The sequence below is a fragment of the Melanotaenia boesemani genome, chromosome 3 (genome assembly GCF_017639745.1).
Source record: "Melanotaenia boesemani isolate fMelBoe1 chromosome 3, fMelBoe1.pri, whole genome shotgun sequence".
Classification (NCBI taxonomy): domain Eukaryota; kingdom Metazoa; phylum Chordata; class Actinopteri; order Atheriniformes; family Melanotaeniidae; genus Melanotaenia; species Melanotaenia boesemani.
In genome coordinates this window covers 5186664-5214128 of record NC_055684.1, presented here as the reverse complement: position 1 = coordinate 5214128, position 27465 = coordinate 5186664, and the positions used below count along the sequence as shown (strand labels likewise).

The following is a 27465-nucleotide window of genomic DNA, read 5'->3' as shown; positions in this document are numbered from 1 at the left end:
CTGGCTAAATTGATCTTTTCATTCAATATCTTCCTTTGGATGTGAGAGGGCTCAGTGGTACACTGGTACACCTGTCTTACCCTGATTAAATTGACCTGGGTGCCTGTATGTTGAAGGTTTAGTGGGTTGGAGCTTCGATCCCATTGGAATAAATAGTGAGGCATACACTACTCGCAAAAAGATAGGGATGTTTCACTTGTTGAATGATGTCAGAACAGACTTAAAATCTACAATGACCTTTACAGGTGAATGTAATTAGAATTTGTCTACAATTTGTAATGCAAGTGTATAACTGTTAAATGTTTAAGTACTAATTACACAGCATGCAGTTCTCTAGCAAGGTGATTAACTGCAAAAATCCAAGGCGGAAATTCCAAACAATTCAGGCAAACAAAAGAGACATACATGGTTCAAGATGTTTTAATTTTACTTTATTAACACCAACTGGGAAATTCTTTCTCTGCATTTAACCCATCCTAGTTGCTAGGAGAAGAGGCCTGCTAGATTCCAGTGCCCAGGGAGCCGTTGGGGGTTAAAGGCCTTGCTCAGGGGCCCACAGTAGTTTATCTTATTTGCCAACCCGGGCTCTTGAACTTGAACCCAAGCTCTCAAGACCCAAGCCCACCTCTGTAACCACAAGGCTACCACTGTCCTGGTGGATGGCTGGTTATGTGGCTGGTTTCTAAAACCATTTTTATGACAGCCAATCAGCAGCCACGCTGTAGAACACATGGTAACACCCAATGAAGCTCATGCCAGACCACATACTTCAGTTGAACCATTCACCAATCAACATTCAGGAAAAAGGTGCTTGCTGTGACTGACCTCCTGGAAAGTGTCAGCACTCTAATCCCGGATTAGTTAAGTTTACTAAAGATTTGTGTGGAAACCCATTGCCTTAAACCATTCTAGTTTTATAAATACTGAAACATATCAAGTTATGTCAATGTGGGTGACCACTAGACTTTACTCAAACCCATTAGTACAATTATCTAATTTTCTTTACACGCTCTAGTTGTTTGCACTAACTCTTAGAGATGTGACGTTCATGAACAAATCGATTCTTTTGAACGACTTTTTTAAATGAACAATAGGAACCGATTCACAGCTGTGAACCGTTCATTTGTGAGCCATTCTTTTTATGTACAAATTTTTGACACAAACAAATCAAATCAAACTTTATTTGTAAAGCACTTTTCATGCCATAGGCAAGATCCGGCTCCCTTCAAAGAGCCATAACATCCCATCTCTACTAACTCTTAAATGAAAGTTACACAAATTGTTTACTAATGTGAACTTTGTCATGCACCTTCCAACGATAACAATTTCTAGATGCATTTCTACAACAGATGATCCAGAACTGATATCTACAGAACTGAAATGGTGACAAGAAGTTATGTGAGTAACCATCACTGCTTTACCCATGATGCTATATGTAAAGCATGCGGTTGGCGGTAGGCTTCTTTTCCTGTACTGTACGTTTCACTCATGGTACCAACTTTAATATTCAAACAGGGCAGAGCTTTCTAACATTCTCTAATTGTAAACACAGGAATTAAAGCGGAGAACTCAAATTTATAGCACAGTAATCAACAAAGGTTAAATTTCAGCTGAATCTACATTTCCCATGAGCCTTTGTGGTCCTGAAATGTTACGTTTAAAAAGTCTGAAAAGTAGTCTTGCCCCTCTGACAAAAACACAACATGTTCAGTTATCTTTACTAATCATTATTATTACACTGCATGATGTAGAAAATTATTAGAAACGTTATTAGAAATAATTAAAAGTCAGCCTCATGGTTTAACTCTTCACCTGACTGGTCAGCACAGTTCTCTATCATGGAGATCGGGGTTCAAAAGCCAGTCTTGGAACACTGTTTGGCTAAATGCAATACATTTAACTAGTCTATGACAAGACATGAAATTTCAGACTTTGTTAGAACGAGTAAAATGAAATGTTGAGAGCATTCCAGACAAATGCATTAAAATACTTTTTAAAACATGAATATTTGAGGGTGATGGTCTCCTGACAACCATACTTGCACCAGGCCTTGAAGAACTTTTTCTCCCAAAAAAGGGTTCTCTGCATTAAAGGGGTTCCTATAGGAACCCTTATTCTTACAGAGAACCCTTGAAGAACCCTTGATGGACCCTTTCAATGAAAAAGGAATTTTCAGACGCAAATGGTTTTGGATGGAACCGCTTCCGTTCACGGAAAACCCTTTTGGAACCCTTATTTCTAAGAGTGTAAGTACAGTCCAGTTACCATTTACCAATCATCAAAGCTATAAGAAATAAATGCTTGAAATATCTCACTTTGCATATAAAGAGTCTATATATGATATTAGTTTCCCTTTTTAAGTTGAATTACTGAATACATTATACACTGTATACACTAAGGGTGCATTCACACCAGGGTAGTCTGAGGTTGGACTGGACAGGATTTCTGAAAAGTCTCACCTGCATTTGGTTTGGTTTCCTTTCACCTTAGTCAAGCAGACCAAACCTGTCCAGCTGTTCCTGTCTTTCTGAGCTCTACTTTTATCATTAGAACATCAAAGATTACATATCTCATTTTATTTCTACATTACATACAGAAGTAGAAAACTACTAACACAGTCTAAAGCTATAAAATCCAGCCAGACAGAGGCGTTCTGTGGAGTCTCAGCTAAGTTTGCTAAGCTGTTGTTTATTAGTGTTGCAAAACACAGCAGTGCTGCAAGGAAACCTCATCTCTCAATATTTTATACATTTTTTTCACAGTTTAATGCTACTGGTCTCTGCGAGTGAATTTTATAATATTTTACCAATAAAACATATAAAAGGGAGCTTGGAGCTAAACCCAGTAAATCCATGTAATCTAGAAACTGAACCCCCCACCTACTTCAAATAAAGGGGTTCATACTGCATAAGGAACATTGTTACCATCAACTTTAAAGAAGCAGAGTTAATTTATTTACTCATTTTTAACTTTTTTTGTGTGTTTTTTTCCACCAGAACTTCGTTAATTCTTGGTGTGATAGATGGAAGCAGGTGGTGGAAACCTTCCTCAGAGGTTTTCTCCATATTGACATGACAGCATCACACAGTTGCTGCAGGTTTGTCGGCTGTAACAACACTCAGGTAGGCTGTGATGGTTAAACCAGGCCACGTTGGTACTAAGGAGCCCAAAGTGGGCCAAGAAAATCTCCCCCCACCATTACACCAGCAGCAACCAGAAGTGTTGATCCAAGGCAGGATGGATCCATGTTTTCATGATGTTTCCAGCAGATTCTGAGCCTAGCATCTGAATGTGGAGCTGAAATGGAGACTCATCAGACCAGCAACGTTTCTCCATCTTCTATTGTCCAGTGTTGGTGAGTGTGTGTGAATTGTAGCGTCAGTTTCCTGTTCTTAGCTGTCAGGAGGCACCCGGTGTGTCTTCTGCTGCTGTAGTCCATCTGCTTCAAGGCTGGACGTGTTGTGTATTCAGAGATGTTCTGCAGACTTTGGTTGGAACCAGTGCTTATTGGACTTCCTGTTGCCTTTCTATCATCCCTAACCAGTCTGATTATTTCCACTGTCAAAGTGATTTTTTTAAAAGAACAACCATTTCAGTTACTTTTCTAATATCACATTTATTCATAGTTCTTGATCTCTACATCTTTCTTGATCTCTACATCTCTCTTCTCAAACGATGAGGTGCGGCTCTCTTACCAAGTCAATCAGATTGGAAACTGCCCTGATCTGACTCAGTCTGTCCTGGCTGGATAAGAAGAATTTAGTCAGGGCTCAGAAAAGTTTACCAGTCAAAAGTGACCATCGTTCACCTCCCCTTTGGCTGATGTTACCCCTATCCCTAAAAATTCCTATAATTAGTCAGTACCATTTATCTTTACCACATGTGTTTTTGTCTTTTGTCAAATCCTGTCAATCATTTTTCCTCCTATGTGACTGAATATTCAAGTTTACCCACCACTAACTGACTTGATTGGTCCTTATGGGAGTGTAGGATATAAAAAAACAAGCACTGTAAAGGTAACATACAGGGAGTAAATGCACTGTGTCCATGGGAAGCCTTGTTGTGCGTCGCTATGCCCACGAGCCAGAATTTAATGCCCGCTGCTCGTGTTGCACAACGAGGGAAAAAGCAGTCGAGACAACAGAGGAAAGGGGAGAGGGAAGATGAGGGGAGGAGGAGAAAGGATTGCAACTGTCATCACAAACAAGAACCATCTGTCTCATTTGTGTAACTTGTTTTCTTTTAATATGAGAAGTATGCTGAAGAGATCTGGGAGTTTGAGATAGGGCTGGGAGGGCCGGACCCTGGGCTAAAGCCAGCCTTCTCCTGGTTTCTCTGAGCGAGTGGCATTATTATCCAGCCAACCTACACTGTTAACCCTTCAGCCACACAGAACACTGACAGAGAAGCAAAGTTATGCACACCTACAGGAGGTGTAGTTATATAACGATGCATGTCTGGAAGAAGAATTACGAGGCGGGTTTATGAGCTGAGATAATCACAGCGGGTTTAATTCATTTTACCATATATAAAGGAAGTTTTCAGTACAGAAAAGCAATAAACTTTTAATTAGAAAACACATATTTCAAACTGCATTCAATATCGTGATAATAAAGGTATGTTTATGTAATGCATATGTAAGGGAGGGGGGCAGCCACATATCATAATCACTGTTTATACTGCTGCTCTTACATGTCATGTTGATCTACTGACTGACTTAATCCAGAGCGTGGCTTTCATTTTGTGGCCCAGGATGTTGAGATAAAAACCTGTTTAAAAGTGCAAACAGAGCAGGGCCACGTAGTTTTCATTACCATGAGGCGTTGCGCTAACGACGCTACATTCATGCTAACGGTGTGTAGAAAATTTTACATGGGGTGGCAAAGCAGTGGTGTTGGACGTTGTTAGTGCAGGATGTGACAATTAATGTAAAAAATTATCCACACTAGAATTGTGTTTCATAATAATTCATTCACAGTTGATTTTTGGGAAAAGTACCAACCCTAAAAGGTAGATGGGAATGTGACGATGTCACATGTAGACACCATGTTGTGTTTTCACTTGCTCTGAGGATGCATTTTGCCTGCACAGATCTTCAATTCTAGCTTCATGGTTTCTACTCTCAGGGCAACAAAAATAAAACCGATCTCAGTTCTGTTTGTGCTTTCTGGGTTTTATCTTTGATTCTGATTGTAAGTTTAGTAAACAAATTAGCTTGATGGTACAAGCAACCTTTTTTCATCTAAGACTTTTGACTAAGGTTAAGCCCTACCTCCCTCTATCTCAGCTCGAAATAGTAATCTGTTCTTTTATTTCCTCACGTATCAATTACTCTAACAGTCTCTATGTAGGTCTTGACTATTCTTCTGGTAAAAGGCTCCATAATATTCAAAATGCAGAGGCTCCTTTGATTACTGGGAAAAAGCACCTTTTCGGCTGGTTCTTGCTTCTTTGCACTGGCTTCCTGTCTGTTTTAGAATAGATTTGAAAATTATTTTATTGTTTTTTTAAAATGTTTGAATGGTTTGAACTCTATTTATTTGTCTAAGCTCCTGCAGCCTTATGGGCTCAACACACAGGAGGCGACGTTCTCCATCATTTCCTGTGGAATTTGCGCGATGAGGCGAAAATGGCTGCCCTCTTCCAGCCAAGTGACAGGCGACATTCGTGCATGTGAAATGTTGCACTTGTTCACGTAGACGTGCACACAGGGGCTTGCAATGCGACACAAGAATATAGAAAAATGTTTAATTTTTGCTGCTGTCGCAGCGAGGGTTTCACTGACTGACCGATGAGCGGAGAGCAGGCTGGACAGGCAGTCTGCACACACTTCAAACATGGAGGAACAGATCATGTTAACTGCATCTGACTTTCCCAGACTTTATCATACTTCACACAAAGATTATGGAGATGTAAATAAAAAGGCAGCTGTGTGGCGCCAGGGTGAATTTATCCGAACGTCTTGTTTATATTTTGATTTTATTTATTTGATTTTTTTAAATCGTTTTTGTTTATTATTTTTTGATACTTTGCTTATGAATGTGTTTTTTTTTATTTTATTGCTGTGCATGTCAGTGGTTACCTGGCCATCAGAAGAGCGTTGAAACACTGAACCGCCTTCAAACCAGAGAAACTCAGATTAATTAATCTTAATTAATTAAGATTAATTTGAGTGGTGTGATGTGAACACAAACTCTGTCTGGAAGAATGTTGGGTTTTCTTCGAGTAAATATTGTGTATGAATAATTGTTATCCATACACATATTATCCATTTGCATTTTAATTTTGATAAACACCAAGCTGTCAGCCTCATCACAGCAGCAACCTATTTTTCTTTTACTGATTGTACATTTGGCCACATGACAGACTGAACACACACACGAGTCAACACACATTCCCAGTCAGCATGGCCACTACCACCCACATCATCTGGTGGCTTAATGAAGGACAGATCCATTGTAGACCAGGAGCGCTTAGAGCAGAACTCTGCAGAAGGAGAGCTGACTGAAACCAGCACAGCTCAAAGATATTGAAGGAGAATAAGCAAGAAGGCCAGTGTGGGAAAGATTTAGAGGATAGGGGGGCAGAATGATATTAATAGAGGCAGAAGGAGTGAAAAAGGTAGAGCCATGTGTTCTGCATTTCACTGTAATCCCTGTTAGCCTGGTGTTCCTGCCTCTTCTGTCCAAACCCAACCAGACCAACTCTGAACCCCAAGCAGCCACTTTGGTTCTCCCCAAACCGACACAACCAGGTTTCCAATGCTGTGGGAAACATATCCACCTATCCCTCTGTGCAGTGACGTGCAGTGAGGTTCATGGCTGGTGAGGCACTGACTCATCAGATTTACAATTGTAAGAACTGAAAAGAGCACACTCACACACCAACATAATGTGTTGGTGTGTGAGTGTTCCCCCTTGAGGTGAGGCAGAGTATTGCCTGCCTCACCTGCTGACTTTTCTCTGCACTTTATTGTACGATCAGCAGGAATACTTTTTTCCCCTTTTTTATCATGAGAGGTGAGGCCCTGCCTCGCCTGCCTCTCCTGACCGCACGTCACTGCCTCTGTGATATACTGCATGCACTGATAAACAACACATTAATTATGTCTATAACTGTCCAGGGTACAGGGAAGGTCCTGGAGGTGTAATGTCACCACACACTGAGACAAATCCGGGCAAACACCAGCTGACTTAATTGTTGCAGAGAGGCTGAGGTAGTGCATAGCGTTTCTTCCTGAAGTCCTATATCATTTTCTTTTTTTAGTGGTGTTGAGGGTCACATTGTTTACCACACACCACTTTGATAGTCTCACAATCTCATCCCTGTATGCTGTCTCGTCTCCTCCAGAGATGGGTCCTATGATGGTTGTGTCATCTGCAAATTTAATGTGATTACTTGAGTAGGCTGGAAAACAGTCATAGGTGTAGAGTGAATAGAAGAGAGGACTTAGCATGCAGCCTTGTGGGGAGCTGGTGCTGAGAGTGACTTAGGAAGAAATAAGGGGGCCAAGTTTGACTCACTGGGGTTGGTCAGTCAGGAACTGTTTGATCCAGGAGACGATACATGTGGAGAGGCCAAGGTCCAGCAGTTTGCAGATCAGAATGTCCGGAATAATTGTATTAAAGGTCGAACTGAGGTCGACAAAGAGCACTCTGACATAGCTCTTCAGATGCTCCAGGTGACTCAGGATGGTGTGCAATGTAGTTGCTATGGCATCTTCCGTAGATCTGTTGGGCCTATATGCAAATTGATATGATATTTATCTTGTCGGGGTCGTGGCTGATGTTTCCTTCTGGATCTCTGACAGAGGAGATGGTTGTTTTCTCCTTGTTTGCTTTTAACTGATTAGCCAGGAACCTTCCAGATTTGTTGCCATGTTCAAAGTTTTCCAAGCGAAGTTTTTGCACTAAGAATTGTGTTTTTTTAATCTATTATTTCATTAAGTTCAAGTTTAGCTTTCCTTATATGGTTTAATGTGTGTTCTTCTGGGAAGACATGGTAAGTGTCCTAAGGATTTAATTCTGAGTCCTAACTATGAAATTCTCGAAGCCTCCTCCTGTTTCTTCTGGTAAAAGAAGGAAATTATTTTTCCTCTCATTACTGCTTTTCCTGCTTCCCAAAGAACACACGCTGAAGTTTCTGGCACGTTGTTGTTTTCTAGATATAAGGACCATTCTCTTTTAAAGTAGCTGATAAACTCAGGATCTTTAAGTAATGACGTATTAAATCTCCAGTTTATAGTTTATTGTTCTTATTTCTCAGAGTGAATGATACTGGTGTGTGATCACTGATGGTATTGGGGTGGATTCTGATTTCTGACATGTCATTCATCAGTGAGCTGCTAGTTAAAAAATAATCTAATCTAGAAACATAATCTAATCTAGAATAGGAATGGTGAACTGAAGAGAAGAAGGTGTATCTCTTAGTGTGGGATGGTGAGAGCGCCAAGCATCACAGAGACCAAAATCCTTCATGTACTGTTTTACAGTTTCTGAGGATTTCCAGACTCGATGAGCTCCTGTGGTACTTTGTTTGTCCAATATAATATTAAAATCCCCTCCTATAATAAGTGTGTTGTCTGAGTGACTATAGATTAAGGTGGAGAGGGAGTGAAAGAAGGAGGGGTCATCAACATGTGGACCATATTTACAATACATAACTTAACATTTTGAATAGATAATGTAACTATTATAAATCTGCCTTCTGGATCTGTGATTAAATTATCAATACAAAAGTTTAACCTTCTATTAATGAGTCGAGTGAAGAGAAGAGTTAATAAATGAGTTTGATAAATGAGTTTCCTGTAAGAGGACGATGTCTGCCTGCTTTTCCTGCAGCCGATTGAACATTTTTAACCTCTTTTCCCTTGTGCCAGCTCCACGCACATTCCATGTAACAAACCTCAGTGTGTTCATGATCCGACAATAGAAATGAGGCAACATGCATATTACTGAATTGTGTGTGTGTGCATCCCACTGCTTCTTCACGTGCATGTGTGTCTGCCAGCTGAGTGTGGGACATAGATGTGTGTATTAAATGCCTGTATGCGTGTGCTGTTTCTTCATACATTGCGTGTGTGTATTTGTGTGAATCATGCAAAGTGCTGATTTGTGTCAGCAAGCTGGGCCTGATGTTCGAGTGTGTCCAGAATAACTTTGAGCTCTCCAGATAAGATGTCCTCATCAGTAACTGTGGACACTGTCTAACGTCTTCAGTCCAGATGTCCATGCTGCTCTCCATGTCTGCAGGTGGTGACAGATACGAGGTCATGAGGACTCACCATCGTTGGAATGACAAGATGGCGCAACACACATGGTTGCTGCATTCGTCTATAAACACACACACAAAATGCTGCACAGTGAAAACTTTGTCCACATAAAAACACAGCCGAAGATACGAAAACTTGATGATTAATTGAAATATGTGAATATCTGTCAGCATCCTTTGACATACAGCCAAATATCTGTCGGATGTGTGTGTGTGTTCTGTGGTGTAGTAGAGGATGTGCACTGCCGTCATCAACACACAGAATTGTGGGAGTGATTTACATCGGCTCTGCAGTGGCTCTCCTCTTGTTAATCTTTGTCTAATTCAGAATGTCTGACAAGTATTTGATCATTTTTTTCACCGAGTTGTTTCCTCGGCTGCAGCAGCAGCTGCGTGATCAGCACACAGAAGGAAAATTAACCAGCAGGTTTTAGTGAATATATTGGATAAACACATCCCAGAGACCAGTGGACGTGTGCAGAAACTTCTCCAGCTGATGAGCTTCTGGCTGAGTGTGGGTTGGATTTAAAGTACAGTAAAGATGGCTGCATTTGTAAGGTATCAGCTGGATGAACGGGATGATGAGAACAGGTGAGGTTAGACACTTGAGAATTCATGTAGAAAAGCTTACTGGCTAAAGATGTAATAAGTACAGGATTTTAAATGCAGCGGTACCGATCTGCAACGAACTGTCTTTCCTCCACCAGATTGTGATTCTTTGTTCTCTAATTATGAGTCCTGATGTTGTTGTGTCAGACATTCAGGACTGTTTACTCTTTTCAGATGTTTCAGAGTAGATCTGCCATCAGATCCAGGAAAGTTTTTTGTATATTTTATCGTTCTTGTAATAAATAAAAACCCTTCCTTTTACTATTGACTGCTTTCATACTTTACTGCTTCTTTTCCTTAAGTAATATTTATTTAATTAATTCTGTATATTTAAAAACCAGTCTTTATCTATTATAATGCCCAGGATATATAAATTTATCAGAAATTAATCAACACAAATGAATAGATCATTTATTTGATTTCAGAATAAAAATATCAGAATAAATGAAGATCAGTATGATGGAGTAGTTGTAGCCGACAGTTTGTAGACTCGCAGGTTTGAACCCATCTGTTTGTAAAATGGCTGCTTGGACATTTAAAAATAAGTAGTTTATAAATTTATGGCGGCTTTAGGAACTTCCACCACATGCCATGTAAACACTGACTTCTGAGACTGAAACAGGTGGAAACGCATCTAAACCTGAACTTCATTCATTGTTCAGCAGCTTGTAACAATCTAAGTTATTAATAAGTTTATCATGGTGAGTTTGACTTCTCAGCGTGTTTTAAATGTGTTTTTAAGGCAGTTTACTGGAGAGAAACAATACAGTTTATAATGGAAACAGTAGCCAGGTGCCCCCAAAATGGTGGAGAAAGCCAGGGAGAAAAGCACGGTGACGTCACGTGCATGTTCTCTATTGAGCCTTTACTCTCTCATACGAGTTTTTCTTTTGTGTTTTGGGTACTTAGGATATTACTTATCTTTCTCACACATATGCAACACATAGTTTGTCATAAAAAGAAGTGACGACACTCATTTTTGACACAGCATATATTCCATATTAACATACATTCATAGGCAGTATAGTCTTCTTCAGTGTATGAGTACAGATCTACAGTATGTCTCTATAATGATAGTGTGTTGTTATAGGAAAGCTTGGCTGGTGCTACAAGACAAGTCCTGACAGTGGCATTCTGTATCTGCAGTGTGTGCATGTATGAGAGGAAGATGAATGGGGAAAGCTGGGTGCTTATCTCTGTGGGGTGAGGGTTGTATGTGCGCTCGGAGAGAAAGTGCTTCAGTCATCATGCATGATGAACATGCTCGGCAATCCTCTGGGGGACATGTGAATGTGTGTCTACATTGTGTGTGTTTGCTGGTACATGTATTTAGCAAACCAACAATCAACATCAACCCCCAAAAAACACAATATTTTAACAAGATGTTAAAAAAATAATACAAGTGATATCAATTCTGACCTGGTAACTGATCAACATACAAGTGTTGTTTTGGGAACAAGGTTTTTACTGAATATTTGAGTGATACGGGCCTATAGAAATGACAGGAAGGAGCTGACAGTGGCTTTTACCTGTCCATCATCATCATCATCATCCCTCTGAGAGGAGGAGAGTGAGCATTTGTTAGGGAAGCAGCAACGAGGCATTTCAGGGAGCAAAGTGAATGATTCAGCGTTAGCTGAACCTCAGCGCAGCACAGCCATGTATACATGGAAAGCAAATCATAGAAATCCCATCTGCACCAAGTCCCTCTGTGTTGCTTGAATCCATCCTTTGACAGACTTGAAGTCTTCGTTTTGAGGTCCAGCACTCCAAATAAGTCCCAAAAGCAGCATTAAGGACAGATGGCAGACAGCCCTTCTCCTGACCCCAACCCCTTTACCCAAACCCACCCTCAACTGCCAAGCTGCAGGTCCAGTTTTGTCCTTTACTGTCTCAACTCGTCTAGCGCCTTCTTCTATGACCACCCCCATCCATCTGCTCAGTCTCAACAAATAAGTTAAACATTATAAAAATACAAGGCATCAATGAAAAACCAAATACAAGCGCATGGGAGGCAAGAAGTGGTGGATGTTCTCTACTTTAGAGGAAACAGATAGGTCCTGCAGTTTGCTGGAAATGATGTCCATGGTGGTGGTGTCAGATAAATAAGGTGAATTTTAAACTCGGCCACTCAGTTTGTTTCTCTTGACCAGTCGCAGTAGGGTGGGGTGGGGTGGGGTGCTTTCAAAGTCCTTGCTCCCTCTTGCCTTTAATTAATTAATAGGAGTCTGGGATTTTTGTTTTGTCCATCAGCAGTGTCCTCTGTGTCCCCACCTGCATCACCGGCAAGTGTGAGTCTCCACCATTTTGTGGCACTGTTTGCATTTCACGTAACAGCACCAGTGGAACTTACAGCTACACCTGTCCACCACCTCCACCTCCTGTGTCTGGAAGCCACGGCCGCAGCACATCAACTCGCAGCCGTCTATGGCCTTTGAGGTTCTGTTACACTGCCGGCCCACTGTGCCTAGCATGCCAGGCGTGCGCGGATCGTAGTCGCAGAAATCCGGACTCGGGTCCAGGTAGACCAAATCTTCATCCGTGTGAGGTTTGAACTGGGAATTTCGGGGCACTAAAACTTTGGTGGAGCCGACCTTGCGCTGCTCCACCTCAGTGGCACCGTCAAACTTCTCCTTGATGACATTACCCACTTTGCGGAATGGTGGCATGGCTTTCCAGCAGGTCTTCACCTCGCAGGAACCGGACACACCATGACATTTGCACTCCACACGCATGTGGGACAGTATGGCCTGCAAGAGCAAACATTAGATTAGCTGACAAAGATGTAGAGCTAGTGATTACATAAAAACCTTACACACCTGACACTGACAGTGCTAAAATAAAATGAGCCACCATGAAAGGAACTGGAGAGAACAGTTGTACATGAATCACAAAAATCTCTTGATTTGGACTTGTAGAGTGTAAGACCGGATATGTGCAGGAAGGTTTTACAGAAGCACTTATCCTTTGTAAATTCCAGCCATATTTGCCTCAAAACTCCTAATTCTCATTATAATAAAATACGTTGCTGATGTTTGTTGAATGAAAATCTTTCTTATTTTACTGGTGACCACTCAGGTCAGTTGGCTTGAATCTGGCTGGCAACTTGATTTGGATTTGCCTTCAGTGACCTGAGGTTTGACTCGATCTTTTCTGGAATGACTTGACTGGACTTTAGAAGGATTTAAATCAATCAAATCAAACTTTATTGTCAGTTTGTCAATCATATAACTGTAATGCAGGCAAAATTAAATGGTGTTTCTCTAGAGTCAACATGAGTAAAAATTAAAAAAGAAAACTTTAAAAGGGTTATTATACACACACACACACACACACACACACACACACACACACACACACACACACACACACACACACACACACACACAAACATTAATTTTACTTGTATTTTATGACTAAAGACTTTTCTCAAACAACTGGTGACTTGACTTGTTTTGGACTTATCTGGAATGATATATTTCTAGATACATTTCAGACATTTTTGAATGAACTTTAACTCAGGACATTTTTGTGCGAATAAATGGAGGTTTTTACTTTTATTGTCTGATTTGAATAATCTCAAGTAAATGATCCAAACATGTAGGAAATGGCTCAGGATTTTATTTAGTTTTCTCTTAAATGATTTAGAATTGATGGTCTTGAAATGGATATCAGAACCCTAACATCACCTTTATATCTTGCCTTTATGTTTGACTAGGTTGGGTAACGGTTTTTTAATTTTCAAAGAGTATTTAAATCTAAGAAATAGTTCAAGTTTAATATTGTCTCAATATGCAACTGTCTGGCTTTAACCATCACCTGGTATTAATGCACTACTACTACTACAAGGTTACTACCACCAAGCTGTTCGCTAACCAATATGAAAAAAACGTTATTGCCACGGGTATTTTGAAACCTGATGGTTAATCTGCATTATCATCAGGAGCAATGAGTTACCTTCCTCCCTGCCTCATTATTGTGCAGGTTCATGAGAGCCCGACTGGAGGATTGGCCTTTACTCCTTTCCCTCACATCCACAAAGGACTGGGAGAAGGCCACTCCATATGCAATGTTATCACTGCAGCCTGACCACTGGAACCCTATGAGACGATATTGAGATAGACAGGAAGTGTTTATGTGATTTAATAGTTCATAGCTGTTGGTACTGACATTACAAAACGTCTGTGATTAAAATTTAAAAAAGTAAAAAACTGTTGAAATGACAGGAGTTATTTAAAAATTGACATTGTCTTACTTTTGTAATAACATGCACTGCAATGGTCAAAAGCCTTTTTGCTTCTTTTCTTTGTGGCAAAGTTTGTGTAATAGTTAGGGAGGTGAGGGGGGGACCTACCCTCTGGGCTGACTCCGTGCACATTGTGGTCGCAGCCACATTTTTCCAGCTCTCCGCTGCTGCAGGCCCTTGTGACCGCAAATGCCACACTGGCTGCTGAGATGGCATACACAAAGGCTGCCTCACGGGTGCCTAACACAAACACAGGCATTCACAGTCATGATGGAAATGAAAATTCTCAGAGGTGCTTTCTAAGGGTTATAAACCTTTCTTGTACTAGTGAAGTTGCTGCAGTGTATAACCTTACCCTGGGTGACCACTTTGCCAAACACAGGCATGGTCTCTAGAGTGGAACAATTCCACCGACGGTTACGAAACTGAAACTGACACTCGTCAATTGCCAGCTGGGCTCCACGACGGACTGCATCCATCACCTCCACACTGCGCTTACAGATCTGAACCTGAAATACACATTGAGGAGCTGTCAGCCACAGAAAGGAGATTCCTCCTTAAGAAGCAGTGTTTGTTGTGGACAAAGAAACAAACACCCTGATACAGCCTCCTTGGAAATGTGAATCTGTGAACTGTGGCTCTGGCAAATCCCACTTACTGGAAGACTAACTGAATGATCCCCTACTTTTCTACTTCTTGATGTGTCCTTGGGCAAGACATTAAACCCCACATTACCCCCTATGTACTCATTAGCATGTGAATATGTAAATCAGTGCTTTGCAGAACCTTGTGATAGTGCTGGGTGGTATACCAGTTCATACAGAAAACCTTTTTATTCTGAACGTGGCGCAGCAAGAAAATGTTTAAAGGGGGACCCTTTTCACTGCTGCACCACTAAGCACGCATGCAGTAGAGCAGCTGTGATATTGGAGATCTTGAGGAAAAACCCCTGTATGGTCTATAGAGTTGTAACTGAGGCCCATTTATGCTTGACACCGAAGATGGATGCAGATACACTTTCTTTTGTCTCTTTCGTTGCATAATTGGTGCATCCTATCCGTAAAAGTGGACCAGGGTTCATTTAAAGTGGACCAAACTACACCATAAAAAAAGAGAGAAAATGATATATTTTGTTATCAAAACTACTTGTTTTGGACCTTTTAATAAAATCCAATCATTTGAATAACCAGTGAAAGCAACTATTTTGTTAATGACTCATAAAGCATTATTTTTAACTGCAGAATATCAAAGCCACAGAGGAACCAGAAGAGTTCTACTTATTCAAAAATGTGTACCTGTCTTTGGATGAGTCCTCGTAACCTTTCACACGTCTCCTCATCCCGGATGCTCCCCACTGACGACAGCTTGGCCAGATACCTACAGAACAACACAGGGAGATTCCTTCACTATGTCCCACAGGAATTGCAAAGAAGTAATGATAGCACAACACAAAACTTCACGTGGTCTCATTTCCCTCTTGCTATCAGTTTTCCTAAAACCTGAGAATTTTATTCATTAATTCTCTACACCAGGTAAAACGTGTGAGAAGGTTTAGCTCCTGTGACATTGTGGGAATGTTTTGGATGGATGTCTGGTTGTGATGACAATAAGAGGAGGTGAAGTGGCTTATCATACACACCACCTTCAGGCCAGACAGGTCAGAGTGATATACTGCCCACACACACACACACACACACACACACACACACACACACAGAGAGAGAGAGAGAGAGAGAGAGAATCTAAGATGTGTGAGAAAATGGCATCAGTCAGAATACCCTGACCCTGGCACTTCCACCTCAGTCTCATATCTCAAGTCCCAGCTGCACCTACAGAAATAGGCTTTCTCATAACCCTCTGATTATATCGCGTCTGCACTGCTCAGTGTCCTAAGACAGCATTTAAACACATGTTGAGTCTGAGAGAGATAGTTTTTTTAAACAAAGACATATGATCATCCCCAATTTAAAGTGAAGTTTTTTTAAAACAGCTCTCTGCAGAACAACTGCGTTTGAGTAAATTAAGTTTCTCATGCTGCAAGAAATTACATCGTTATCTTTATTTTCTGGAGAAGATCGCCCCATGTATGAGGGTTAAACACAGATCTGCTGTCAATAGCTTCAGCACTGGACAGAGCAGAAAGCAACTAGCTTGGCTTCATGTTATACAGTGCATCCGGAAAGTATTCACAGCGCTTCACTTTTTCCACATTTTATTATGTTACAGCTTCATTCCAAATTATATTAAATTAAGCTCTTACCTCAAAATTCTACACACAATACCTCATTATGACAAGGTGAAAAAAGTTTTTTTTGAGATTTTTTGAATTTATTAAAAATGGAAAACGAAGAAATCACATTTACATAAGTATTCACAACCTTTGCCATGGAGCTCAAAATTGAGCTCAGGTGCATCCTGTTCCCACTGATAAGCCTTGAGATGTTTCTACAGCTTAATTGGAGTCCACCTGTGGTAAATTCAGTTGATTGGACATGATTTGGAAAGGCACACACCTGTCTATATAAGGTCCCACAGTTGACCATGCATGTCAGAGCACAAACACCAAGCATGAAGTCGAAGGAATTGTCTGTAGACCTCCGAGACAGGATTGTCTTGAGGCACCAAAATAAATGTGCTAATGATCCCTCCATCTTACCACATCTGTCACACAGCAGAGACACTGAATCCTATATTCTATTAAGTTTAGTTTTATGACGCCTGTGTACAGCTTTGAACTGAAACTACACCTGGAGTTTGTGGAGCAGCTGTGCACACTGTGTGAATGTTATCTGTGCATATGTTCAGCTTTAGCTGTTTCAGAGAAAACACAAAGATAAGGAGCAAAATCAAATGTTTAGAGTTTGGATGCAATGAGAGTATACCTTCAGTATACCGAAACACTTGCTAATTCAAGGGATGATCGAATTTGGTTCAAAATCTTTCAGGAGTTTTTAATAATGAAACTTTGGCCAACTTCTATTTATTCTACAGTCATTTAGCAGACACTTTTCTCCACAGCGACGTACAACTGAAGGTGGTTAGCCATCAGTATTGTGGGTCTTGCCAAAGGATCCAACTGGAAGGTGTTAATATCCGTCCCCTGTGGGACTCAAACTCGGGTGTCCCTCATGGGAAACGGGTGTCCTGCCAACTGAACTACATCCTGGAGCAGAAGTCCCAACAGCTTGGGCTGATTTTGTTTTAAGCCATAGTGGAGATCCAACCGGGAGAGCATCCCTAGAAGGCATCCTCTACCAAAAGCAAAGAGCTCTCACGTTAGCAGCCCAGTAGTAGTGTTTAAATACAGGACAGCCAAGCCCTCCCGATTGACATCCTTTGTAAGTGGGCTTTGGAAATACTTGCCCAGAGAAAGGAGGAAATTACTGACTAAAAGGAGAGCGGCAAGCAGGGGCGTCGCCTGGCCTGGGCATTCCCGGCTCTAGCCCTGAACATTTCACATCAAGCCTCGAATGGTTTTTTCACCCCAGAAGGAATAAGTTTACATTCCCTCAGCCGCCTTATGACATTAAAGAAGATGGTAGTTTTGTAATTTCCTGGCTTCTGTGAATGCAACACAGGTACAACAATATGACCAATCACAGAGGAATTTTATGGAAGCGGGAATCCTCCGTGTTTTATTGGCTGACAACCCAGCGTTTTATCCCTAATCTGAACTCTGGTGTTAACACATGAAACAGAGAATTTAAACTCTGTATGTCTTAAACATTAAATGAACATTAGACAGTACCTGATAATTCGAAGGTTAAGCTCGCTGTACTAAACCGTTAGCCTTGCCCTTTCTGTTCACACATTTGCATTAAATGTAGTGGTGAAGTCTTTGTGATTCGCTGGTATACCTGCTGCTGAGTGTGTGTGTGTGTGTGTGTGTGAGCGTGCACGCGTTTGTGTTGTAGATAAAAACGGCTTTCCCATTAGTGTTGGATGTTTGGTTTCTAGATGCTGCTTTAGTTCAAATATAGACAGAAAAAGAACAGCTTTTTTATGTTATTTACTGATGTTTCTGTTTACATCCAGGTCACTGGCTGGTCAGTAGTTAAAGTTCAGCTGTTGAAGGGTGTTTTACATCTTATGCTGCTTACAATACATTCATATTTGGAATAGAAAACCAGTCTTTCACGATCTCACCTTTGTGTGGATGTATACTTATGTATTAATGAGGTTGGTGGTTCTCGTATGTGTGTGTTGCTCCAGGACAGGGCTGTTAGAGTATACCACTAGTTTAAACTTGGCTATACTACTGAGAAAGTAGTAATGGTAAAGACAGAAAACAGCAAGTGAAAGAAGGAAAGAAGGGAAATAATGGAAGGAAAACAAGTGCTGAAGCCTGTAGGGAAAGATGAGATGATAGAGAGGTACCGTAAATACTACAGCATGATCTTTATTCTGAAAATTGCAAGTGACTGAAAACAGTTCACGTTCTTCCTTTGGTTGCAGAAGCTCTGCACTAAAGAGCAGGTTGTGGAGATAAACAGCAGATATCTGGAAAAGTAAACGTTTAATACTGATTTTAGAGATCTTGCTTACATTTTCATGTTTAAGCTTGAAAATATATACATACTGAGGCACATACTGCAGTATTTGGCTTTAAACAAGTTGAGACAATGCCCAAGAAAGCTTAAATATGAAGCCATTTTTACTGCGTTGGTTCCCCCAGATTCCTCTATGATCGTGTGGGCTCAGGCCCCAATGTTCCCAGGTCCAGGAAACTCCCCTGGTGGCAAGTAAACTGGCAAAGTTTGAAAACGGTATAAGAATCTTGGGAGAGCTGCTGTTTTTATAGCGTTAACATTACCAATCATTGAGAATGGAAGCAGACTCTGTTCTCCAACAGCATCTCTCAATTTGTCCATCCTTTCCAGATAATTCAGCTTCTTTGAATGGTGAGGATTTCTGGAGATCTTAAACTTGCGACATGCTATGAAAGGATTTTAGGAATAATGGGGTCATATTGTCCAACATAGGCATGAATTCACTTTTCTACCAATTCATGGTACAACCTGACACATTGCTGAATGATTTAACGTATTCTAAAAGATAGCGAACCGAGACTTCTGGATTAGATAATCTGCATTTTTCTTCATAAAGCAGTACTTTGTGTGTGTGTGTGTGTGTGTGTAATACACTGCTTTTAAAGAATGACATGATTAATGGTGATTAAAGTTTAATCGTTGGCCAGCACTAATTAACACACATTTAAATTCTGCAGAGCAGCAAACTAAGAGAACTTCTGCTTTAATAAAGGCGCTCACACTGATTATGATCAAAGGCACCTGCTGCTGCTGACCCTCTGAGTTTCTGTGGACGCTGTAAGAGTGAAGTTATTTTTTTCTCACTGCTTCTGCATGTTGTAAAATGAATAATGACATGGTGTAACATGTTGTTTATCTCAGCCTGTTTGCACTGGGAAAGAATCAGATTTTTTCATGTCCTGATAAATACAGCATTATAATGGAAACAGGGTTTGATTGGGCTCATTTTTCTGACCAGCTTATGAAGCGTTTCAACAACAAGTCATTCTCAACTAGAAGTTTCAGTCGCTCAGATTGATTCCTAACACAAGTTATTACACATCCAAATAGCAATCAATAAAAAAACATGGTGGTCAGAAAGCCAGCACAAGATTGTATGTGATCTTTGCTGCAGAAATCTTTGCTGTAAACGGTTTGGGGGAAGTCTGGATCCTGCAGTCCGTCCTTCAGCTCTCTGTGAGGCGATTTCACTCCCCCTCCGGTGTGGATCGAGTCCAAATCAACTCTGCCCTGCTCTGATTTACCCTGCTGCAGTTGTGAGGCTTTTATCAAACACATGTGCAGTGTTTGATCCCCCCTTTGTTCTTTAGCGTAGCCTTGAGCAAGGCGTTGCGTTTGGGTCCAGCTGGGAGACCATAAGACAGCAATAAGTAAAACAAGGTATGCAGAAAACACAAGACGACATGGAAAGCTGACGAGCAGCACCACAAGGACACACACAGCTGGATGCCATCCCACTGGCCTGACATTCACCCTGGAAACATTTAATAAACAGTGGATAAGCTGCTTATTCTAATTTTTCTGGAGATGTGTGTGTGTGTGTGTGTGTGTTTGTGTACATGCATGGGAAAAGTTCAGCGCAGGCCTTGAGCAACTGCCTCCCTTTATCTTTTCATTCTGTTGTGTACACCCTTTCCCAGAGATGAGGTTAACAAAACACCTCCACAGATGAATCAACCCATAGAAGGACACACACACATACACACAGTGGTCCCACATCTCTTCCTCACTCCTCTCCCTCTTCCCTTTCTGTCTGTCTGGCCTCTGGTGGTTATGTGGTTAAATCCTGGGGGCCTAAGCCTGGTGGAGCCAGTGGTGTTGTGAAGGCTGCGACTTCTAATGCAACACAAACACAACGCAGCCTGCGAACGCACCGCGATCCAGGTGGAATGCTCTGTGTACCTCCGGTCCCGGACAGCCTCACTGGGGGCTCGAAATAACAATTCAAATCGGAAAACTTCCCAATGATGCAGCTTAATGACACATAATAAATGATGCATAGTTTAACCCCAGTGGCTCACTTTAATTTACTTCCCTTTTAGATCATTAATAAAACAAACAAACAAACCAAACAACAACAACAAAAATACTGCAATAAAAACATTAAAGATTATTATTTTTTTCTCCTCTTTCCCCCTTAAATCTTTAGATAAACTCCAGTTCTAACAAAAACTATATGTATATGTAATCACTCAAATAATTTGAATCCTTTAAATGCCAATTTCATTACACGTCACAATTTTTATGGAAAAAGCTAAATTAGTTATTTCCCATAAAATACATGTTTAAAAGCTGAAAGTTTTTTTTCTTTTAAAATCAATCTTAAATATACTAAAATTAGTAAAAATGTTTATTTTAATCTCTCAAAGATAGCTATTTTTTTGTATATTTTCTTTTCATAAAAACAGTGACATTATATAAACAAACTGACATTTAAAAAAATTAAAATAATTTGAATAATGACATTTTATTGTGTTATTAAGAGTATAGCTGATTAAATCATTTGAGCACAAAAGTTAAAAAATATCAATCTGTAATTTTTTTATAGCAGATTTTTCCAGTTTTTTAATCACCAAAAAATGGCCCTAAATTATACATTTGACACTGTAAAATGTATCAAAATCTATTTTATTCCCTCCTTTTTTTTGTATATTTAAGACTTGATAGCTTGATCACTTGAATAATTACATTCGGTATTTTCATTAGGATTATAGTTGATCGAGCAATTTAGGCAAAGAACAACCAAACAAAAAAAGTGGAAAAATATTTTTCTGTCATTTTTATAGCAGTTCTGGGAGAGGACTTTTTTGTCCTCTAATGACCAAAAAGGGTAGTAAATTTGTACTGGGGTCCTGTTTTCCTTTAAGAAAAATTAAAATTGCAAAGTCAAGAGAAACACTTTCTTACAAAAAGTCATCTGATAAAGAGCAACACAACCAAAACTGTGGCCAAAAATAGACCTGCAAGAAGCAAAAAGTCCCAAATGACCGGCATGCGTTAAAAGGCTATAGCTGCAGCTGACATTGTATTGGTCAACTTGTGTTCTTCCCTCTAAATTTAATTTATGGTTGTCAATATTTGTTGGCTTATATGACTTTTTTATTGTTGTTCTGAAAGAAATTTCAAATGACTGAAACAAAAGAGTAATATAGAAGTTCAGGTGTAAATAGATGAGTTCCTTGCTGACAAACATTACTCACATCTGTGGGGGCAAAACTGCAGTTGGCAGTCACCAAATTGTAAACTTGTTTATCCCTTTGAGTCCTGTGCTTATTTTTAGGCATCTGCTTGTAAATGTCATACCCATAATTAAATGAGTATATCTCTGCAACCACAAGGTCTATTTAAATACTTTTGAAGTAATAGTAAAGAAGATTTGTAAAAGTAGCACTTTGTAACTTTCTGACCATTAAAGTGTGTGTTTCTCACTCATTTTTAACCAACTGACATTTATTATTTACATGCCTGGAGCTGTTTGCTGCCCTGCAGCCCCCCGAGACTCAAAAACAGTACTTTTTCTTTCGGGATACTGCATCACTTTACAGCTGAGTTTTGCTTTATGCAGCATCACATGCTAGCAACTGGATATCAACACAAAAGCCTTTTTAAACGCATGCCACGACAGATTCATCCAAGAATACCAAGAAGACATTATCAGAGTAGGAGAGAAAGGTCCAGAGCAAGAGATAACACAAGAGCCAACATCAGACTGACTTTTTCTAGCTGGAGAGATCTCAGAGAAGAGACAGGATGAACATGGATGCCAGATTAGCTGTTGTTAGGGGCGCCTAACTGAGAAAATCTGCCAAAGTTGAGTAGTGCTTCTATGATGTGCAAGTATCAGTGTAATACTAGCAAAGAATAAAAGAAGATGGCACATAGCAAAAATGGCAACGTTTCAGGCTTGCCTAAATAAAACACTTTCAGAATGAATATGAATATCTCTTTGGAATGATGCAGCAGCAGCTCTAAACCTCGACCAGATCATAGAATAACGAATGAACGTACAATCTGCAAAGCTCAACTCTGATAAAGTAAAGCAGAACTAAATTTAAAGTTTTTGTTCAAAATATCCATTTTGGTGCAATCTGTTCTTAGCGTCCCCCACCTAAAAGGGGTTTTAGACGGTTAATAAATGTGCTTTTTTAAAATAAAATCTTGATTAACCTCAACGTTACGTGTCGAGTTTTTGACATTGGCATTGGTTCTTTTCTCCGTGCTTAGCATCAGCAGCTGAGTGGGAACAATAATTTCAACTAAAATTGTCATTTTCATGACAAGGCTGCTTTATAACCTTCCACAGTAAACTGAAATTCAGGGCTGATAACATTGTTAGCTTGGACGCTGTGATTTTTATCAATACACTGATTCTGAAATATGCTGAGAAGTTAGGAGATCCCAACACGACTCCAGACAACAAATCCTTCATGTCCAGGTGAGCAACTCCATGGTCTCATGCACATGTTTATCTAATGTCTCTGAAAAGAAAAATCTAATATTCCCTGAGTACTTTCAAGAGATAAAGCCTTCTGAGACGGGTTTAGTTTTGCACACTGACACACAAAGTTGGCACTGCAGAGACTTTGCTGCTTTTGGGACTTGCAGGACCCCTGGTTGCCCTTTTACTAGCCTGAATCCATAATCTTCTTCTGCTCTTGGCAAAAGTCTGTGATCCTCTCAATTTCCTTCCATCTTTTCTTGCGTTTGGTACTTTGCTTATAAGCTTGGCCTTAGCCAGCTGAACCAGAATCACTACTTTTTCTCTTTCCCTGCTGCTCTCTACCTGCTCATGTACGGCCATGATAATGCCACAGAGAAGGTTTTGATAGATAAAATAAAACAAATAATGATAGTAGTTGAGTCCGTTCTCAATAAGATGGCGTCGTTTTCAGCTGTTTCATCACAAATAAGTCTGTAGGCACAAATCAAAGTAGAAAGTATAGTCCTTTTCTTCATTTTAGAAAAAATAAAAAATAAAAATAGAGCCAAAATCTGTGTCTAACTTTTGAACAAAATTGTTAAAAGTGTTAAAAGTGTACCTGGCATCATCATTTTATCATCCAGATAATCCAGGATCATCCAGGATAATCATCCAGAACTAGAAGATCAGCATCAGGAGCCGCCACAACAAAGACTAATCTCGCTTGGTAAAATTCCTCCTTTCTTGCAGTTCTGCAAAATTATGGAATATGTTGTCCTTCAGTTCCTCCTCTGCATGCATCATCTTTTTCTGTAAGCTTACAGGTGCTGATGCTGAAAGTGTGGTAAAATTACAGCTAAGGTAGAAGAAGTGTCCACCGCTGAGAACTAGAGATCGTTATCATGGTTACACTCGCCCACATTGTTGCTACAGTCTGAAAGCTGCTTAAAGCCTCTATTCATGCACAATATGTGACGTTTATGGATGTTGGTAAATATAACTTATGGTTGTTGTTGTGTGAGCTGGTTCACATGGTAACCACATGGTAACGTGGTCCCGCGTTACCATGTGGTTACTGGATTATTGTAATGAAGCAGTGCATTTCCAGTCCCGAATAGGATCTCTTTAAAAAACCTTACAAAGAAGTTTAGGCTCCTAAGCAAGAAGTAATGTTGCCTAAACCTTAAGAAAAATTTGGTTCCTGAACCTAAAAGTACAAAAAGCCACTGTTGCTGAAAGCAAACAGCACATAAATAAAAAAGAAAGAAAAAAACAACTTTTCATAAGGGAGTCATGATCTTGCACGCCATGTTTGTCAAGCCCTTTGAATCCCCTCAACCCCCTCTTTCTCAGCCAATGTGGACCTTGTTCGTTTATAAGCAAACACTCCAGAAAGATGTCTGCTGTCAACCTCTATAACTGATGTGAGCGGTATGTCTGTGCACAGACGTTAAATTACATCTTGTGTAAAAATGAGAGAAACCCAGGAGCTTGAGAACGAGAATAGGTTTGTTAATGAACGTGTTAGTGAGCAGGTGAATGTGGCTGTACTGCTAAACACTGTAAGTGGTACAGTCCGTTTACTATTTATTCTTTTATAGTTATCACATGCATTTAAAAGTTTAAAGATAATGTCTGGAAAAATGAGTCTTGACTTGAGTCTAAGTTAAGGCTGCTCGAAATAAAGACCAAAATAAGAAGAATAAGAGACACAAAAGAAAAGTGGTGGACACTCATGAAACATTAGACACGCTGCTTAACGAAGCCGTGCTCTGGTCAATTTATTCACCAAAAAAAAAAAAAAGAATCTTGCAAACTGCAGCTTTCTGTCTCCATTGCACCTCCATCGTTTTAAATGTGTGTTTATAAGAAACTATCCTCATGTTTGCTTTTCCAGCACTGAGCACACAGCACAGGTACACAGTGACAGATAAATATAGCATGGGTGGCAAATGCAAGGAGAACTACAAGAAAGGGATCTTTTCTGCTGAGGTACTGTGTGCAGGTCTTCAGACAGCTGAAGAAGTTTAAGGTTTTAACTTTCACTCACTGGAAATAGTGTTTTAAAGCTTTACGCTGACACTGATGCAGACAGCAAGCTGGCTGTGCAGATTTGAACTGTGACCTGAGCTAACCTTCACTTTCCCCACCACCGTGGATACATACAGCATGTAAAACACTTGGTGACCTGAAGAGGGCACTGTTCAATCAATTTGACGTCATTCACCTCTTTCATTGAACATGGTTACAGAACTACTGAGGCTCACTGTAGTTCTACTACTGGCTCATAGTCAGATGGCTCTAAGCAGCCGGCGTCTGTTCAGACGGTTGTAAATTCTTCTTTTGATTACAGATAGATGGAAAAGCTTTATGTTTGTGCATGACTGTCATGATTGTTTGATGTTTGATTAACTGGAATGACTGAAATGCATTTTTATTTTATTTATTTATTTTTGTATTTTCAGTTCCACCTTCTAATACATGATTAGACCCCCTGTTCCCTCCAAAACTGATTAAATTACTGGCGTAATAGATGGAAGAAGGTGGTGGAAACTTTCCTCAGAGGTTTTCTCCATATTGACATGACAGCATCACACAGTTGCTGCAGGTTTGTCGGCTGTATCCATGATGAGAATCTCCCGTTCCACCACATCCCAAAGCTGCTCTACTGGACTGAGATCTGGTGGCTGTGGAGGCCGTTGGAGTTCAGTGAACTCATCGTCATGTTCTAGAAAGCAGGTGGAGATGATCTGAGCTTTGTGACATGGTGCATTATCCTGCTGGAAGTAGCATCAGAAGATGCTCCACTGTGGTCATAAAGGGATGGACATGGTCAGCAACAATACTCAGGTAGGCTGTGCTGGTTAAACCAGGCCACGTTGGTACTAAGGGGCCCAAAGTGGGCCAAGAAAATATCCCCCCACCATTACACCAGCAGCAGCCTGAAGCGTTGATCCAAGGCAGGATGGATCCATGTTTTCCTGATGTTTCCTGCAGATTCTGAGCCTAGCATCTGAATGTGGAGCTGTAATGGAGAACAACCGCGTCATGTCCAAAGTCACCTAAATCCTCAATCTTCCTCATTCTGATGCTCAGTTTGAAATTAAGCAAATCATATGTATGCAGCCTGTTGGAGCAAGCTGTCAAACTCAGTGTCTGCATATAATTCGGACTCTATACATTTAGTGAGGTGTGTGTCAGTAAGAAGGTTACGACTGGTCACAAACATACATTTTTAGAGCCACTTATTTGTCACAAAAAGAGCAAACTGCAGCTTGATCCTGCACAGTTTAAAATATACAAGACAGAAGCAACAGAGTAGCTAAAGCTAAAGCTGAGAACCTGCTACGTAGCAGGATATTAATGCATCGCAAGTTGCCATGCTATGTCAACAATCACCTGTAAATCAATCTACACACTCTAGGAAACCATGTCACCTGAAACCAAGGAGAAAACTTAACATACCTCTCTTCCTTTAAATCCTGTCCTGTCTCTCTTTCATTGTTCATGCCCTGTCATTTTTTCTGACTGTGGAACGTCTGTAGGATAAATGTTTTCATCAGTGTGAGCTCCTCTATAAAAGCTGAAGTTTATTCAGTTCTCTGCTCTGCAGCATTTAGGTGTGTTAACACAATGTCAGTAGAAAATATTCAAGACAGCTGCCAATCTTCCCAGGAGTGTCCCAGCAAGTCCGGTCCATGGTCAGACCAAGCATTGCTCAGAGAAACGGCAAAATAACAAAACAAAACAAAACAAAAAAAAGAAAAAAAAAAGCCAAAGCGCTCTATGTCAGACTCTCCAAGTCTCAGTTAGCAGGTTAAAGGTTAAAGTTCATGACGTTCCAGTTAGAAAAAGACTGAACCAGTATGGCTTGTTTGGAAAGGTTGCAGGAGAAAGTCTCTTCTCTCTACAAACAACATGGCAGCACGGCTTAAGTTGGCAAAGCTGATTCTGAACAAACCACAAGACTTGTGGAACAATGTCTTCCGGACAGGCCAGGGCAAAGTGGGCATGTTTGGTGAGAATGCACTAAAAGCCAAACACAGCAGATCAGCACAAATACTTCATAGCAACTGTCCAGCAGGGTGGGGGAAGGATGATGATATGGACATCATACAGTCATTGAGTGGACCATGAATGATGGATTCTAGAGACAAATGTGAGTCCATCTGTCTCACAGCTTAAGCTTGGCTGAAACTGTCTCATGCGGCAGGACAATGATCCAAACACAGCAGCAGATCTGCAACAGAATGGCTGAAAAAGAAAAGAACCACAAGCTGTTTTCACACATGAACACCAGAGATGTTCAGGGCAGTGTGCCTTCAATTTGATCTGGTCTTTTCCACCGCAGGAACTATTTTCATTTACAC

General features: G+C 40.4%; 1 protein-coding gene across 1 annotated transcript in view; it reads right to left on the bottom strand.

Moving 5' to 3' along the window:
- Nucleotides 1-10377: 10377 nt before the first annotated feature.
- wnt4 (wingless-type MMTV integration site family, member 4) overlaps nt 10378-27465 on the bottom strand; it is a 30248-nt gene continuing 13160 nt past the window's right edge. Inside the window, exons 2-6 of the mRNA XM_041981596.1 lie at nt 15421-15502; nt 14481-14634; nt 14234-14365; nt 13837-13979; nt 10378-12629 (exon numbers count right to left, since the gene is read on the bottom strand). Coding sequence (XP_041837530.1) covers nt 12159-12629; nt 13837-13979; nt 14234-14365; nt 14481-14634; nt 15421-15502 — 982 coding nt within the window. The 3' untranslated portion in view covers nt 10378-12158. The remainder of the gene's footprint in view (nt 12630-13836; nt 13980-14233; nt 14366-14480; nt 14635-15420; nt 15503-27465) is intronic.